Below are 18,156 nucleotides of genomic sequence, written 5' to 3' on the forward strand. Positions count from 1 at the left end.
ATTTAACTCAAAGATTTGATTCGTTATACAGTCCACATCAGAGTAATTAAAGCTTGTATTTTGAGCTATTCAAATTTGAAGAACCAGCATTTACATACCAAAAATATTGTATTTCAATAGGGCTACTTGATTTGTTAATTTAAAAAATAATTCCTTAGTACCCTTTTTTGAAAAACTTTTTATATAAAATACAATAACTCGTTTTGGAATAAAATGGTACTATAGAATTATTTTCATTAAATAACAAGAGTAGTCTTGATCTACAACAGAATGGACTTGATTTACGAAAACTGTAGTGAGGTCCACGTTATAATGACAGTATTTGATCAACTTTGGTTTTGCTATCCTTGTCTATCATTCAACATAGCCGGTGGTACTATACTTTTCTAGGTCCACAACGATGACAATTATGTTTTTGACAGTGTAGAAATATAATTAATTAATGCAGAGAATCGGCATCGCTATTCTTCTATCTTTATCCACTGTCATTATAACGTGGACCCCACTATAGAATACACTTGATCTACAATGGAATAGAACAGAATAGACTTGATTTACAATAAACAGAAACTAAAATACACTTGATATATAATTCATTTATTGTAATGGAATAGAACATAATAGACTTGATACATAACAAACAAAAACTAAAATATACTTGATCTAAAATGGAATAGAAAGGAATAGAGTAGATTATAATTAACAGAAACTGAAACACACTTGATCTACAATGGAAAAGAACAGAATAGACCTGATTTACATTTAGCAAAAACTAAAATACACTTGATCTACAATGAAATAAGAAAGAATTGAAAAGGTATAGAATATGCAGGAATAGAGAAGAGCAGGTTTTAGGTTTTCAAAAGCATTACTTTCATTACAATATTTTAAAGAAAAAATAGGATAGGCTACAAAAAATGGAGTAGATTTTAGGTTTTCAGAAGCATTACTTTTCTTTCATTTATATTCAACAAATAAGAATTTCCAAGAATTAACCAATAATATTGTTATTACAATACTTATTATTGTTGATTAACTTTATTGGAACTTCAAAGTTGGTTCAAGTACAGGTTGATTGAATACAACATTTTCAAGCTGATTTGAGATGAGGCAACATGAGCCGATACTTTTTACTGTTACAGCATACAACTCATCAGAACAACAGTATAATACACACTAACCTTGTCCCGAATTGAATCTGAACTCGACATGTCTGTCTTTGATGGAGAGAGAAACAAAATCGCCAGTGCCTTGCTCGTTCCGTGCACTGTACAGCAGCAAACTGTCACTCACTTCGGATGGGTTGATTTTCAGCGCAATTTTGAGTCTGAAACATCAAAAATAGAACTTGTGAGTTTGAAGTTTGTTAATCAATTCATGATAGACCTAATTTGAAGAATTTTTATTAATTTTATTTATTTATTTATATTTTTCACAAAGAAGCACTGATTGGAAGAGAAAAACTAAGGATACTCCTTCTACTATTTCTCTCCCAAATTTAGATAACATTTTAAAAATCCGAAATAGGGTTTATAATTATCACCAATTATAATATATATTACAGTATGTACAAGTTTCTTGTTCGAGGTTCAAGAAAACGAGCCTGGAATAGACCTGGTGAATTCAAAATACATTAATGACAGGCCTAATTATTTAGTTTTGAAGAATTATCAACAAATTTAATTGATATAACTGTATGTAACAGTTTCTTGTTCCAGGTTTGAGAAAAATCTAACAAAAAGATAACATTATATAACAGATGTAGATATTAGATAACATCTTTTTTTAATCTAAAAAAGATAACATTTTAAAAATCCGAAATAGGGTTTATAATTATGATTTTAGATGTACGAGAAAAATCTGTCTCGATGTACGAAAAAATAGGCCTCAATTAGCACTAAGGGAAAACTCACACTAGTTATCGTAAGTAATTTTTGTAACTAAAATTTTAATCTATTGATTTGCTGGGTGGAAGAAAGATGGTTTATATACATTATCGAATATATTAGTATATTAGTATGATAGATAACTCACTTGTGATTGGCCTTTGGTGCAGGGTATGCCAGGTAGGAATCTCCAGTGAAGGCTGGCTCGACAATGGAGATTGATCGTTCACACCTTTCGCCGACTTTGTTCAATGGACACATGCATTTTAGTCCACTGCCACTGCTCACACACTTTCCACTGCCACAAGCTCCTGAATAAACAAGTTTGCATGTAGGATACAATAATCTGATTCACTTTTCAGCCTCATTAGAGCACCATGAAGTCTTGAACATTCGAGGGTTAGGCTACCTCTCACAAAAAAGTTAAGTTGAATTGAATTTTATTTATTTTGATAGAGTAAAACGATATATTATAAAATAGAATATATACATAGGGTATACATACAAAGCTACAAATATTTAAATCTATTACATTTGAGAATACCTAATAGTGTGCAATGATTTTCTATTACCTGAATAACACTATCATTACAATTATCATAGAGAAAAGGTAGAAAGATATCTCATATCATGTTGTTTATTCCATATTTCAAGCCGAGTTTTGTAAACTCAAGCCGACTGTCTATTATTATTGTTTGAGCCGGAGTAGAGTTTAGGAATGGCACAGTATGAGAGACTACCAGCGTCACATAGCTTCACGAAAAATAACTACTAGGAACATCGGGTTGAGTTAACAGTGGAATTTCAAAAATGAACGCCCTATACTAAGAGATATCTTATGCTATATTTTATAAATCTATTATTGAATACTATAATAATTGATAATATTATACATTATGTATTAGTATTATACAGTATGTATTATTATGATGAATGTGCAGCATACCAATACCCTGATCTGATAACGAAATAGTAATTACCCTCATAGACAATGGGTCATATGAATAAAGTTGAGCATTTGCTTATACTTCTAAAATGTTGAGTATTTGCTTCATTTTCTATGAATAAACGTGAGCAAAACCTTTTGCTCATGCTCATCGAAAAAATAGTTTGAGCATTTGCTCAAAAGTAAAAGCTTTTGCTCAAAATTGTATGAATAAACTAGAGCATTTGCCCAACTTTTGAAGCAAATGCTTCAAAAAAGGTGAGTCTAGTCTAGAGCAGCTTATCACCTTTTGCTTATAGTAAAATGGCTCAACTAATTCGTATGAGGAAGAGTAAACTATACCAGATACGATCACAACCAATAATTGAGAACTATAAAACTCTTTTTAGGTTCAACCATGATATATATCACCATTATCCCTACAAAAGAATAAATACAAAAGATAGCTGTACCTGTTATAAAGATAGCCATCACAAAATAGGAAATAGGCATTTAAGAAGATGAGAGTGTAGACGATTATAAGAAGGCTATTATAAGAAATAAGAATATGCTGAAAATTATTATAGAGATGACATTTTTTAAAGCTATTATTTCAAAATTCTAAACTCAAATAACCTAAAACTCTATTCATAAATAGAAAACAGAGCAGACGACGCAAACACAAGCGGTGCACCCTACTTGCATATTTAGCGCTTCCGTGAGCTATAAAAACAAAGTAAGACTACAAAAGCGAATCAGCTGATGAAAAATCTTTAAAATACGTGAGCATTTGCTTCAGAGTTCAGGAGCATAAGGTAAGAGTATAAGGTAAAGCTTATTCATAAAAAATAAGCAAATGCTTTTGCTTCTAACTTCTGCTCATGAGCAAAACCTTATGCTCCATGCTTTTGCTCATGAGCATTTGCTCTGGTTTTATACATATGGGCCAATGAATAGAAATCCTGATTTTCAGAAGAAATTTCAGACTCACCTTCATAGCAAGGATCTCCGATGTAGGAGCAATTCTCGCCGCGGAATCCACGTGGGCAAATGCACTTGTAGCCTTGCTTGGTCTGCGCCTCCTGACACACTCCGTTGTTCTGGCACGGGTTGACTGCGCATGTCTCGCAGTCGGTCACGCCCTCCTTGGTCAGTGTCTCCTTGATTATGTCCACCTCCTTCCCTCCAATCACCAGTCTGCTGATGCATCCTGTAAAAAAGGAATTTTCAAGAAGTATTGTAACACATTTTCAAAATTCGTAACCTACTGCACTACAGACAAATTTCAGAAATCGTTATAAATAACAGGGTGTAACTTGGTGAGTATGCATACTATACATTTCACAATTTGCTTCCGACTAATACAGAGATTCACTTGACTATCAGCAATCCTTGTTACTTTCCTTGCCATACTACCATAGGTAAGGAAAGTATTGCTTTTTAAAAAATTAAGGTACCCCAATTTCAAGTTTTCTATACGTTTAAAGGTCCCCTGAGTGTGTGTGTGTGTGTGTGTGTGTGTGTGTGTGTGTGTGTGTGTGTGTGTGTGTGTGTGTGTGTGTGTGTGTGTGTGTGTGTGTGTGTGTGTGTGTGTATGTATAACTCCATTCCTTAATTAACCGATTGACTTGAAATTTTAAACTCGAGGTCCTTATACCATGAGGACCCGACAATAAGAAATTCAATAAAATTCAATTCAAGATGGCGGAAAAAATGGCGGATAATTACTATTTTCACGTTTTTCTCGAAAATGGCTCTAACGATTTTCTATATTTATAAGCCCTATCACCTGACATGAGTCTAATTTCTGAGAAAATTGCAGGAGCTCCGTAATATTCTTGAGAAAAATTACAGTTACTAAAAAACCATGTTTTTCACGATTTTCTCAAAAACGGTTCTAACGATTTTTTTCAAATCCATACCCTGTATAGTTATTTATTAGCTCTATCAACTGACATGAGTCTCTTTCCTGGGGTACTAATGGGGGGTCCACCCAATCCTTGAGAAATGGACTTTGTAACCTCCTCCTCGTGCATGAGGTAAGTAGGTACACGGTTTTTACTTTTTCTTCTTCCATATACCGTGGGTAGGTAGAGCAGTTTATAAAAAGAATACAGTCATAGTCAAGATATTCCATCTGTAGAACAGCTGTTTTGACGAATTTCAAAAAAATCATCGAATTTCACAATTTACGTAAAGGAAAAAGTACTCTGAAAACAATTGTATATACACATATACAGTAGTCTGATCGTAGTTGCAAATATGTTGCCGTCAATCGCCATTATGTTATTCCCCTAAATCATTCTCGTTTGATAATGAGGCTTATAGTTCAATGAGCAAGGAAAGTTGTGTGAGTGTACCACACCAGATTTTGTTATTTGTTTGTTTTGGATTGCAAATTGGAGTTTAACCCAAAATTGTGAAAGTGATACATAACTACATTTGGACTGTTGTATGTATCAGAATTAAAAACATTTTGGAGTTTGGCCTGTGGTACTTTACTAGAAGTTGTGTCATTCTGAGTTATTGAATAAATATAAAATAACAAAATCTTCATAAATATGATTGATGCTTTCAATTTAATCAATGCTGAAATTTCAAAGTGATTCTCACGTAGGCTTTTATGATATATGATCAGAACAATTTCAAGTCTGTCTAGTCAATAAAATGATTTTTTTCTTTTTAGTCTATAAAGACCTACTTTCTTCCTTCAAATAATTTATTGGAAAATTTTTATGAAATTCCTGATTGCTCAGTCTATAATTTGAAGTATTTTACAGTGAAAACAATGCAAGAAGATGGATAACATAATCAGACAGTTACAGAAGATTTGATGAATCAAATCTAATATAATATTGAAGTTGAAACATTTGAAATTCACGCTCAGTTATTCAACTTCTGTTTTTAAATACGTTTTCAACTACGTTTTTGATGTTCTCCAACAACAAAGTACAGTAGGAAAGTATTGGATTAACCAATTGAGAGGAAGACATTTTACACATATAATTTCATTAGACATGTTTGGTTCAAATTGGTCAGACTTTTTTCGAATTTTTCATTTTTATGTCAATAACAAACAGAAACATTGTTTATATTTATCACTTTCTATGGAATTGAATTTTCTTTTCTTTAATAGAGAAGAGAATTTCAAGTTGTGGGGATTATAAAGTTTTATCTGATATTTAACAAACCACTTGACAGATAATAAGAAAACAAAGATATTGTCGAATTTTAAAAATTTAAGAATTTTTAGTGAAATTCGACAATATCTTTGTTTTTTTATTATGGAGAGATTTCACAACATCACCATCACTTCTACTCACTTGACAGATAAAATAAATGAACAATATAACAGACTGACCAATATCGTTCAATTTACTTAAACAATGTGAATGCCAGTAAATGGATAAGAGTTTAAGAGATAAATTGTTTGATGAAAAAATAAAAATTTAATGGATAAGAGTTTAATGAGTTCAACATAAAGTGTTTAATGGAGAATGGAGTTTATGTTTAGTAACATAAAGAGTTTAATGGATAAGAGTTTAATGTTAATAATGTGGACAGTGAAACGTAGGGATTTGAGTTAGAAAATAAAATAAAACAATTTAATACTCACCAACAAATCCTGAACTCAAACCAGCTTGCTTGTTGATATTGGCGAAAGATGGGACACCACCCAGGAATAAGGGTTCAAGCAGATCCAACTGTACAAATGATCCCGGTCCCAGCCCGGTGAAGGGTCCTTGGCCATCCACAAACATTTTAGCTGAAAATGAGAGTTTAAAACTAATGAAGTAGACAATCTATATAATGAGAGAGAGTAGGGTTGTGTTCGCATCAAAATATGTCAACTTGTGGATTGCATACCGGAAAAACGGAAATGATTTAGATCTCAAAATTTTGCACATAGATTCTAAAAATATCAATCTCGTGCACCTGGAAGCCCAAATTTCAATTTTCCTTCTAGATTTTACAGAATTAATGTTCAAATTCATCTATGCTACCGTACATGAAGTTTCATAGGCTACATTGTTGCAGCCCAAAGTGTGATTTTTTATGAGGAGGTTATAATGCTGTTCCAAGACTACTATTTCGAACGGCCGTGTAGCGCAACTGTAAAACGCTAGCTTACGATGGTTCCTCGGTTCGAATCCCGATGCTTCCCATTTTTTTGTTCTTAATTTTTTCCCTCGAAACGTATTATTATCAATTATTTTTTTAAGGAATTTGTTTTCATTACAATTGAACTTGGATTTTATCAAATAATTATTTTTAATGTAAAATTTTGCCACCAGTACAAATGAAATGGACATAGTCTTCATGCTGTAGGCCTATCATTGAATTTCATAAGAAAAACATGAATAGATCACAATAAAATAAGTAATAATTTATATTCTTCAGTTATAATGTAATAAGTGCAGACACGAATTCGCAGTGAAACGAGTATTTTAGGTATTTTGTTTGGAATTGTGAAAACAAAAGGCTGCCTGATTCAAATTGAGGAGGATCCTAATCGAACTAAAATTTATTGATGTATTGGAAATCAATATGATTCTGTGAGGTTTTCAAGTATTATGTATTCTTCAGTATTCTATACTATAGTAAAGGAAAGAATTGGCTTATACACGAAAGGAGTAGGGAATTATGTTTGACGCATCATCACGTCTGAAATATACTCAACTGATTGATTTGAAATGTTGCATATAGATTCTTAATTAACTGAGGATGGTTATTTATGCCTATTTTCAGTTCTTCAAGATTTCATTACGTCAAGTTTTCAATTTGTCATGCTCAACATTTCTTTGAAAAGGGACACTAGATGATAGGTATGATTGGGGATCCTATTCGAATAAAAATAACTGATTTTCTGTCGCATCAAAACTGCACCGATTTCTCAAACCGTTCAAAAGTTATTCTCATTCAAAGATACTAATAAATCATCTATCTATCCATCATCTTTACTATAATAATGGAAAGAGCTGGCTCATATACGTACGTGATGTATGAAAATTATTTTTGACACATAATCACGTCTGAACTACTGGACTGATTGATTTGAAATGTTGCATAAAGATTCTTCATTAACCGAGGATGTTTATAGGCCTATTTTCAAATTTCGAATTTTTTATTACGTCAAGTTTTCATTTTGCAGTTTTAAAATAGACCTTGCGAAGCACGGGTTACCTACTAGTAAATTATAAGACTAATTAAATTGTATGGCTAATAAAATCAATGAATCACTCGGTAAAATCATAGGTTGAGAGATGGTGATGACTTCCAACTCCGCCTCATGAACAAAGTTTTCTTTAATCAACCAAAACTGACCATGTTCGTCATTTGGAAAACGATCACACATAAACACTGCTTTTTCAGTGATTATTATTAGCCAAGTTTCAATGCAAATGCGATCAGCACAGTACTATCCTTTCTTCTTTCTAAATCTGTTCAAACACAAACTACTTTGACAAACCCCTTTGAACACGAGTGCTAATGCTTTTAGTCTTCAAAAGTATTGTAATATATAATCGATCGATAACCAATCATCCAAGTTGTTCTGGTACCTTATCCATTATTTGTGACTGCAGTGATGAATGAAACAAAAACAAGCTTCTTGCTGTATAGTACTTGGATACGAAAGATGATTACTCTGAAATAAGATTTTCAGGAACCTTCTACGCGAATATTATTCTCAAAATTGAAATGTCCAAATGAACATAATGAACTGTATCAAATAATCAAATGTGTTACTGTGTGTTACTGCGTACTAAAAAGTTGATGAGTATTTTTTGAGTAATCATAAGTTTTATATTAAAATATTTTCCTTGTTCAGTTAGCTGAGTGGAGAAATACTTGTTGACTCCATTTCAAAGTGTGAAATATGGGTAAGAACCAATATGTGACCTACCATCCTTCCTGAATCGATGGAGCGTGACAGTGTGCCATTGGCTGAGCACTATTGGCCGGTCGTTGCGGATGATGGCCAGCCCCGAGCCGACGTCAAACCTGAACTCTAGCAGTCCGTTCTTCATGCCGAACGACACAAAGTCACCCGACCCGTTTCTCAATTGAGAATTATACAAGATGAGTCCTGTTGGAAAAAATATTTACTCATTCACTAATAATGCCACAAATCATGAACAATGATTGGGAGAGGACAACAGGCTCAGACCATAACTCTCCCGAATATAAATTGAATTTATAAATAAATATTTGCATTTTCCTTTCTTTGAAAGAAAAGACTTTCTTTGTGAGTGAGTGAGTTAGTATAGGTATAGGTCTTTTGTTTTTTTCCAGTACAGGTATTTTCCCTCTCCCGTTAGAATTTCAACAATGATGTCAACATTATTCTTCATCGAAATATATCCAAAACAGTTAGACTTAAGCTATGTTAGAATGGAATCCACTACAGCTTTCCACCAATCAACATAGTTCTAATATTATTTTCATTTTAATATAGATAAATTCACAACTCACAAACATACTGGTTTATGTGTGTATGTTGTTTAAATATTATTATTTAGTGAAATTTCCTCTAGTTCTTATTTTGTACAGTTGTTAAACGTTTTTATTGTAAAAAAATGAAAAAAAAAATCAATTACAATACATCGCATCTATATTAAACTTAAACCTCAGAGCTCCACTCCCTTTTCAGCTCTCGGAAGTCTAATTATAATCATTCAGTAGTAAATAACATTAACATTAACAGAAACATTAGGCTAGTGGATAACATTGTACACCTCAAGAATTCAACCTCATAACAATGTTATGTTCAATGAGAATCAACTTACTTATGATTGTCTTTGAAAAAACAACACATTTTTGTAAGTTTGTTCTAGTCTTGTGAATTTGGTGAGACTAAATTTATTGACTAAAACCTAATGATACAATAGTCTCATAATTCATATTGGACTGATCAATCTGATAGGCGGACTGAATAGGCTAATTAACCTCTGGACTATTTATTTTAAAAACAGTTTTGGCGAATACCTGTTGTTTCGAAGTGGATTGTATCTAATGTCTACAAATAAATAAAATTCAATTCATACTATTCAGGTAAAAATAATTGCATATAAACTAATGATACAACAGTTCCATTAAGATTGATTGGAAAGTTCTATGTGATAGGCTGACTGAGAAGGCTAAACACTAATCATACTGAATAAAAAGACTAGATATTGTATAGTAGATGAACTAGATCTGTTTATTCAGTATGGGTAACCACCACAATAACACCTTCAAAACTGCTCAGGAGCTAATAGTACTGTTCAGGAAAACTCACCATTATACTGTTCGCGTTTCAAGGATAGGATAGCCTAAGAATAGGTATATTCGATCCGAACCTCTAATTGAACAGCTTGGTTGTTATTTGACAATATTAACAAAAAAATTATCACGTGTTCGAAACTCACCATCATACTGTTCGGGTTTGAAGGAGATTTCAATCTCGAATTCAAGGTTGGCGTCGCGAAGCGTGGGCACGGCGATGTAGGAGACGGGCGCCTGCGAGAAGAACGGCACCGCCCGCGTCACTGTCAGGATGGTAGGAATGTTGATTCGGATGTCACCGCTCTGCGCCGTGCACACGTATAGACCGGCATCAGCTGATGTTGCGTACGGGATCACTAGGCGCCCCTGCAACGTCATACATCAGTCGTAAATAATCTAAACAACAGCTTCTTTCAAGTCTCTTTCCTTTTCAATTTACTGTTCGACAACAGAAATAATCAATAAAGAAAAACACAAAAAATTGTTAAACACATTGTAAAGTGATAGACAATCTCTATTTGAGTTTTATTATGGGAAAATACCACAAAATCAAACACAACACAACTGAAATTGAATATTCAAGTAAACCCTCTTGGGGTGGGTGGGAGTAATCTATCTTTAAACATTTTCTTTGGAAAATCTCAATGATAACTGCTGTTACAAACTTCAAAATAGTTTTATTATAATTATGTATCGGCGAATTCTACAATGTCGTCAATTATTTCAAAATGGAAATGTTATTGTAATTACTTTTTCGCCACACTTGGATGTAATGAGCTGGTTTACGTGCGTTATATGGAGGCCGAAAGTAATTGTTTTCCGACCAGGCCGGTAAAACTTTACGGCCCTAGGGCTGTAAAATGACCTTGAATAACAGCTGATCGTGTCCGATCTCACAAAAATCATAGAGAGATAATCTCATAACGACTGTAATAATCTAAGTTATATAATTATGTATCGTGAATCGCGGTATTATGTATATAATATATTTTATAAATTACTGTTTCATAATTTGATATTTATTATTCTGTTTTTGATATCAAACAATAGAATACGATGATATTTCCATAGCCTCAACAATATAATGTTTGCTGCATTGTCCATTGTCAGAAAGGTACGTATCGCAAGTATTTAAAAGTGAAGAATCGAATTTGAAATCAAAAGTACAATAATTGTATCAATATTTAAAAGTGAGGTAGAGTAATAATTGTTTCTTTTTTATTATCGAATTCCACTTCTTAATGCAATACAATCAACAATAATAATAAGAAAATAAGCAAAGATCTGAAGTTTAAGGTAAGCCTACTGGTGAAACTCAGCCTTGACTGAAAAATTCCTACTAATTTTTCCGTAATTCATTATCAAAACTTTTAGATAATTTTTCTTCAATATTAAACCATATAGAGAAAACATTAGGCCCACTCAAGATTGAATCTTCGAATGTTTTCTCTATGATTTAACTATTTTCAGAGCAATATTTTGTTGTGAAAACGCCGGCAAACCGGCTTCAAATTCTATACACTATATTATAGTAGCCTACATACGTTACCTGACTTAATTCAGAGTGAAAATTTTATTGTGAGACAGATAATAATATTAATTTTTATAATATAAGTCATGAGCCAAAGTCTGTTGTAGGCCTACGCTTTTTAGGAGTGAAGTAAACTTTTCTAGAAGTCTAGTATTACGTGTATATGCTAAGTGTTATCAGTCAGGCCCACACGTTCAACGATACTCAATGGCCGAGGGCGTAAAGGCGTAAAGCCGTGTCCACACTATGTCGATCGACTCTGTCGACCCGGTCGATCGATAAAGACGCTCGACACCTTCGACTGTGTCACTCGACAAAATTGCCTCAGTACATGTGGACGAGTCGATCGACAACCATCATAAATGTTCATACATAATCGAGTGTTTTAAGTGTTTTAGTGTTTAGTGTTTGACTTTGCAAATTTCTAATTTTCTTTTCCACCTCCACTTTTTCAATGCCAAATGACACCGCAATTTCCACCAAACCATCATGCCGCTTGTTTCTGTTTTTGTAGTCAACATCACTTGAATCCCATAAGTAAGAACGATCATGGTACATTTCAATAAAATTCGACGTTTGGGTATCACTCCAATTCATTTTCAATAAAAATGTAAGCACTTGAACAACAGTATATTCACTATTCACTAACTAGTATATTCACTAACAGTATATTCACAACAGTATGTCAGTATATTCACTAATTCACAACAGTATATCACTATTCTATTTTCTAAAACGGCAGTGACAAGATCGACACGTCCACACTGGTGCGTTCGACTCGACTTTCTTTGATCCGGACCGACCAGAATCGGGTTGCGTTCGACTCGACTCGACAGCGCTCAACAATGTCGAGCGACACGTCCAGACTTGTTCGACATTGTCGATCGACTTTGTCGATCGGTGTCGATCGACATAGTGTGGACGCGGCTTAACACATCAGAACTCGAAGCTGAATAACAAGCATGATCTAAGTTCGAATCTCGGTCAATGACAATTTTTTTTGTCGATGAATTTCGACTTTTATTAGCTATTTTTTTATATTAGTTACCGTAATTTAAATTTCAATCCATTTTTTAGATATATTTTGAGACAAAACTGTGAAATATGCAATTATATTAATTTTTTCATCACATTATTTCAAAATAGTAATGAAAATTCTATTTATCCATCTATCCATGAGATATTGCACCGGGCGCAAAGCGCGAGCTATAAAAATTCAAACAATTATTCGAAATATCAATAGTATAAAAATATGGTCACTATTGTAAATTATTAATTAGTAATATTGAAATTAATTGACAGTAAAAGTTGTCATAACCAAGATTCAAACTATCAAAATAGGCTGTTTGAATTTTATTTATTTTTCAATTTCTTTTATATTGGGAAGTTTTTTTTTGGTTTGGCGAAAAATAGCGTTCGCAACACGGGCAAAAATGTTTTTCCGGCTCTCGAACGCTTCAAGTTCTCGACTTCGTCTCGAACTTGAAAACCGCGATCTCGAGCCGGAAAACGTACATTTTCGACCCTAGGTGCGAAATATACTATTATGAAATGCCCTAGATTGGGGGAAATCGAGAATAAATTGGTATTGCAGTAACAATCTGTCATTTGTTTTGACTCGCAGAGCACCGCGTTATACTATTCGAGATTCTCTTGAATGAATGTATGAATGGGAGGATGGGAAGCATTGATGTTATTATTATTATTAGAAATTCTGACAGTTTAAAATGAATCGCACAAATTAAAACGTTCTGAAAACTCTCAAGTATGGTATATTTTTGTAACTGATCGAATTCTATAGGTTTCTAGGAAAATAATAACCATTCTACATGGTATTCTAGTATAATATTCAATCACTAATCTTTACATAACGCTGGTCACTGACAGGACATGCATGATGAACTTGTGTGCACACACATGTCGTCGTCATACATTGTTGTGTCATCACAATAAAAATGTTTGAGGTTGGGTTTCTGTATTGTCAATTTTTGTTGTTTATTTTTTCTTTGTTAGAAGTTGCTGTCAAATAGCTGTTTTTTGTTCGAAGTCTCTCGGTGATGATAAAACATGAATGTATGTACACACATGTTCATCCTGCATGTCCTGTCTTTAGTGGCCAGCCTAAGAGTTTGATCACATTGAATGCGTGCATGTGCAAGTGCAAGCTTGCTCATGCATGACCAAAGTGCACATGAGAAACAAAATCTGGAAAGAGCTATGGAAACACTCAGAAAGCTATAGAAGGCTGGTAGCGTTCAGTGTAAGCAGCTACATACAAGTCAAAACTAAATTCAATGGCACTTGTCAAATTTTGTTGTTCCGCTCGTGCATGATTCGACGTGTACTTACACATTTACGCATTCAATGTGATCATCACACCATAACATAGCTCAATTATTTATTGTCAAATGAAGTGTTATTGAATAATTCTTCTCCATTTCTGTGATAGGCTATAAACCTAGTTTTAGACTATTCATGAAAACAATCAATAATAATTATTGGTCTGGCCAGAGAATTCGAATTGTATCGCCAGAATGCCAGACTATAGTTCTGCCAATAGCAGGCTTGTGTTTGCGCCGGCGCAGACCGTCCTGCTTGCTTGGCATTGTGGATGTTTTTTGTGAGTCGTCCTTGTCTTGTCTGTCTTGTCTCGTCAGCCCGTTTTTTTGCAAGAACAAAATTGTGTTTGTCTGTCATGTAATTTTCGATCGGAAATTTCTTGTAAATTGTTTGAGTGTCGTGTGTGTGAATTATGAATATAACAGCGTAAATAGTATTGAATTGAATTAATTTGAATCGGATTTGAATTTATAAAGAATCCAGTTTGAGCTTTGTTCGAACCACAGTGTATAGCCTGCAAGTTGAACACAGAATCAACGAGAAGGCAGCCCGTAAGCAATAACCTGTCTATTCCCAGATTTCGTCCCACCCTGAACCTGACCAAAACACCCAATAAAGGCTTCGAAGGGCAAGTAGTCAAGATTGGAATAAATTTGGTGAGTTTTTGCTTTTTTTTTGTTCATTAATGCAGAGTTTAACTGTACAAATAACCTGGCTCAAATTGAAGATTAAATTTTGCCCCTTGTTTGTATTTGATTATTTAAATAGTAAATTACAGTCCTCTGGTAGCTCTAGCCTGAGCTTTGTTCAGAACAATTATCATTTATTCTGCTTTACACGAATTATGAGCCTTCTATTAAGCTGCTCATCCAAATTTATTATTCTTCCAATTGTTTTACAGTTGTAGCTGCATGGTTGTGTTTTTCCGGGTATTGTTTTAGAGTTGTAGTAGTAGAATGATAATGGTTTTTTCCGGGTTTCCTAAAAACCAAACTCTAACTAAAGGAATTCAGTCAGATTACCTGTCTTGTGTTGGTGTTTGGTTGGATTTCGCCACCCTCCTTTGTCCACGAGTACTCGACTGGAGGCAGCAGTTGTGCATCACAGTCCAACACCACCATGTCGCCATACGAGGCGGACCTCTTCTGCGCTTCTCGGTCCTCTGTTGACGGTCGCGGCGTGTTTGGCAATGGATCTGAAATTCAATAATTTCATATTTATCATTTAATTGATATAAATTGTTCATAAATGATTGTGAAAGAAACACTCTTCAACATTAAACTGCATATCCATATAATAAGAAAGAGTAGGGTTGTGTTTGTTCACATCAAAACATGTCTACTTGTGGATTGCATACCGGAAAAATCTGGTGTGGTACACTCACACAACTTTCCTTGCCGTTATGAAAATTGATCACCTGACGCTAGTGTGCGCGCGCATCTCAAGTCTACTTATAAACAAAGATCTGAGCCAGCTGGTGACAGGACAATAACGCTGGAGACACACGAGGTCTGCTATATCTTCATAGTGAATGATTCAATAGAATCAACAGTTGCCAACAGTTTGCAATTGAAATAATCACATTTTATCGAATTGCATGCTTATTTTCAATTTCAGGTGAAAATGTTACTGAACATTAATTGTAGAGATTTTCATGCTTAATCTTTTCCACTCACATTTTTTCGTTTAAATTGTATCTGAAGCCTGATAATTGGGAATGTAAAATCAAACTTTGCATAGATGGAGCGGAGCTCCTGGAATTTTTACAGATATGAGACTTGTGGCAGTTGATAGAGCTTATCAATTAGGTACTATTTTTGGTATAAATTTAATCAAAATCGTTGGAGCCGTTTTTGAGAAAATCGCGAAAACCCCTGTTTTTGAGAACATTTTCGCCATTTCAGCCGCCATCTTGAATTGCAATTGATCGAAATTGTTCGTGTCGGATCCTTATATTGTAAGGACCTTAAGTTCCAAATTTCAAGTCATTCCGTTAATTGGGAGATGAGATATCGTGTACACAGACGCACATACACTCATACACACACACACACAACACACACACACACACACACACACACACATACATACAGACCAATACCCAAAAACCACTTTTTTGAACTCAGGGGACCTTGAAACGTATAGAAATTTAGAATTTGGGGTACCTTAATTTTTTCGGAAAGCAATACTTTCCTTACCTATGGTAATAGGGCAAGGAAAGTAAAAACGGGAATAATTTGGATCTCCAACTTTTGCACATAGATTCTAAAAATATCAATTTCGTGCACCAAATTTCAATTTTCTTTCTAGATTTTTCAGAACTAATGTTAAAATTTCATTCATGGGACATGAAATTTCATACGGCATACATTGTTGTAAAATGTGTTTGTATGAAGGAAGCTCATAAAGAAATTGATACGCTGGTAGCAATGTGTAGCAATATGTGTTTCGATACAGGAAGCCATGTTTCGATACAGGAGTTTTGATAGAAATGCTGGCAGCCTATGTACCAATGATACTGATAAGATGTTACAGTACATATATACAGATCATAGGCCAAATCTACTTAATAATTATATAATGAAGGAAAGAATTGGCTAAAAATTCACGAATGACGCATCACCACGTCTCAACTACTCAACTGATTAACTTGATATTTAGCATATAGATTCTTAATTTACCGAGGATGGTTTTAAGCCTATTTCAAATTCTTCAAGATTTCAATAGGTCAAGTTTTTAATAAATAAGACCCTTGCGGAGCACGGGTTACCTGTACCGGTTAGTATGTTATAAGCAAAGCATTATTATCCTGCTAAGATTTCAATTTCATTGAGCTGTATGAACATTAGAGTACAATAGATACTACTTATGAATTAAGTGTTGAATTTGTTAAAAAATATATTCTTCATGGATGCGATAAGTTGCTCCTGAATGTGAATACCAAAAAGGATGTAGGCCTATATGAATATATGTAAAAATATTCTAACACCAATGCACCAGAGAGTCTGAAAAGATTAGACAATCTTAGGCCCTAACTATACGGGCGTCTTGAATTTTTTCGCTCGTTTGCCGGATGCTTTATAGGGTAAACTATACGAGCGTAATTGACGCTCCCCATAATAAGATGCTAAATAAGATGACATGCATTCTGAAGACGCGCGGGATAGAATAAGCGCGTCTAAGGCGCCCTTATAGGTGGGATCCTTGAGCCATATTCAGTAGGTAGTAAAGACTTTTGTACAGTAGACTGTTGCAGAATTTTATGGGATTCCTATGTCCGTTGTGTAGATGGTTAAATTTTTAGGTATACCATAAAAATAAATACTGAAACAAATAACAATCAATGTCTGAGCAAAATAACAATCAAGAGGATGATGAAGCTTCTCCTCAGGAGTGAAATGCATTCCTCAATACTCCAAGAAAAGTGAGTGTTTTTCAAATATTTACAAGTAACACAGTGTCTGCACTACAACAAAGTTACTAGTAGTTCTGCGAACAGTAGACCTCGCTCATGAATAGCCTACAACTTTCAAACTAATGAGAAGTGCCATTAAGAAAGTACAGTATATTGTGAAGATTCATCCATGTCACTATTATTTTCTCCATTGCAAGTGCTAAAGACATTGTTTCCAAGGACACCGGATTTATAAATGTCTCTCAAGGAAGTAACTTCATATCGTCCCCATATATACAATATTACAACTTTTCCAACAATTAATTATAAGAAATAGGCCAACTGACAGAAAAATGGAATATGCAGTAGGCAATTTAGACGATGAATCGTCTCACAGACGATAGTGAGACGGAAAATGATTCTAAATAAGATGGGTTTGTTGTTGACAATGACAGGAGGTTGCTAATAATGTTTTCGCCACACTGCAAAGAAAGCAGCTGTTTTCCAGTCCCTACGTAGATCTGAAAGACCTTGTTTGCAGACGACGTCAGAAAAGGGTTTCTTTTCCGGTCTATGCCAGAAAGTTGTCTCTTTCCAGCCGCTCATGGAAGTAGTTAATAAGTCATCAGCTACATCGGGCGAGTGTCCACTTTCATCATCAGCTGAAGTCACCATGATTTCAGTTCCAGTTTCGAATCAAACTAATTCGCTTCGCAACCAGTTTTATTCAATTATTTATTGTTGATTAGTGCATTCCGAATTTTCAAAAATGCTTGAAGATGACTGTCGTATTCCAAGTGGAATTTTAAAAGAA

General features: G+C 34.2%; 1 protein-coding gene across 1 annotated transcript in view; it reads right to left on the reverse strand.

Annotated features, from left to right (window-relative positions):
- LOC111048257 (basement membrane-specific heparan sulfate proteoglycan core protein) overlaps positions 1–18,156 on the reverse strand; it is a 259,916-nt gene that overhangs the window by 27,679 nt on the left and 214,081 nt on the right. Inside the window, 7 exon segments of the mRNA XM_039422952.1 lie at positions 1,182–1,327; positions 2,035–2,197; positions 3,803–4,021; positions 6,428–6,577; positions 8,717–8,899; positions 10,221–10,443; positions 14,971–15,143. Of these exon segments, the coding sequence (XP_039278886.1) occupies positions 1,182–1,327; positions 2,035–2,197; positions 3,803–4,021; positions 6,428–6,577; positions 8,717–8,899; positions 10,221–10,443; positions 14,971–15,143 (1,257 nt within the window).

The sequence above is a fragment of the Nilaparvata lugens genome, chromosome 3 (assembly GCF_014356525.2).
Source record: "Nilaparvata lugens isolate BPH chromosome 3, ASM1435652v1, whole genome shotgun sequence".
Classification (NCBI taxonomy): domain Eukaryota; kingdom Metazoa; phylum Arthropoda; class Insecta; order Hemiptera; family Delphacidae; genus Nilaparvata; species Nilaparvata lugens.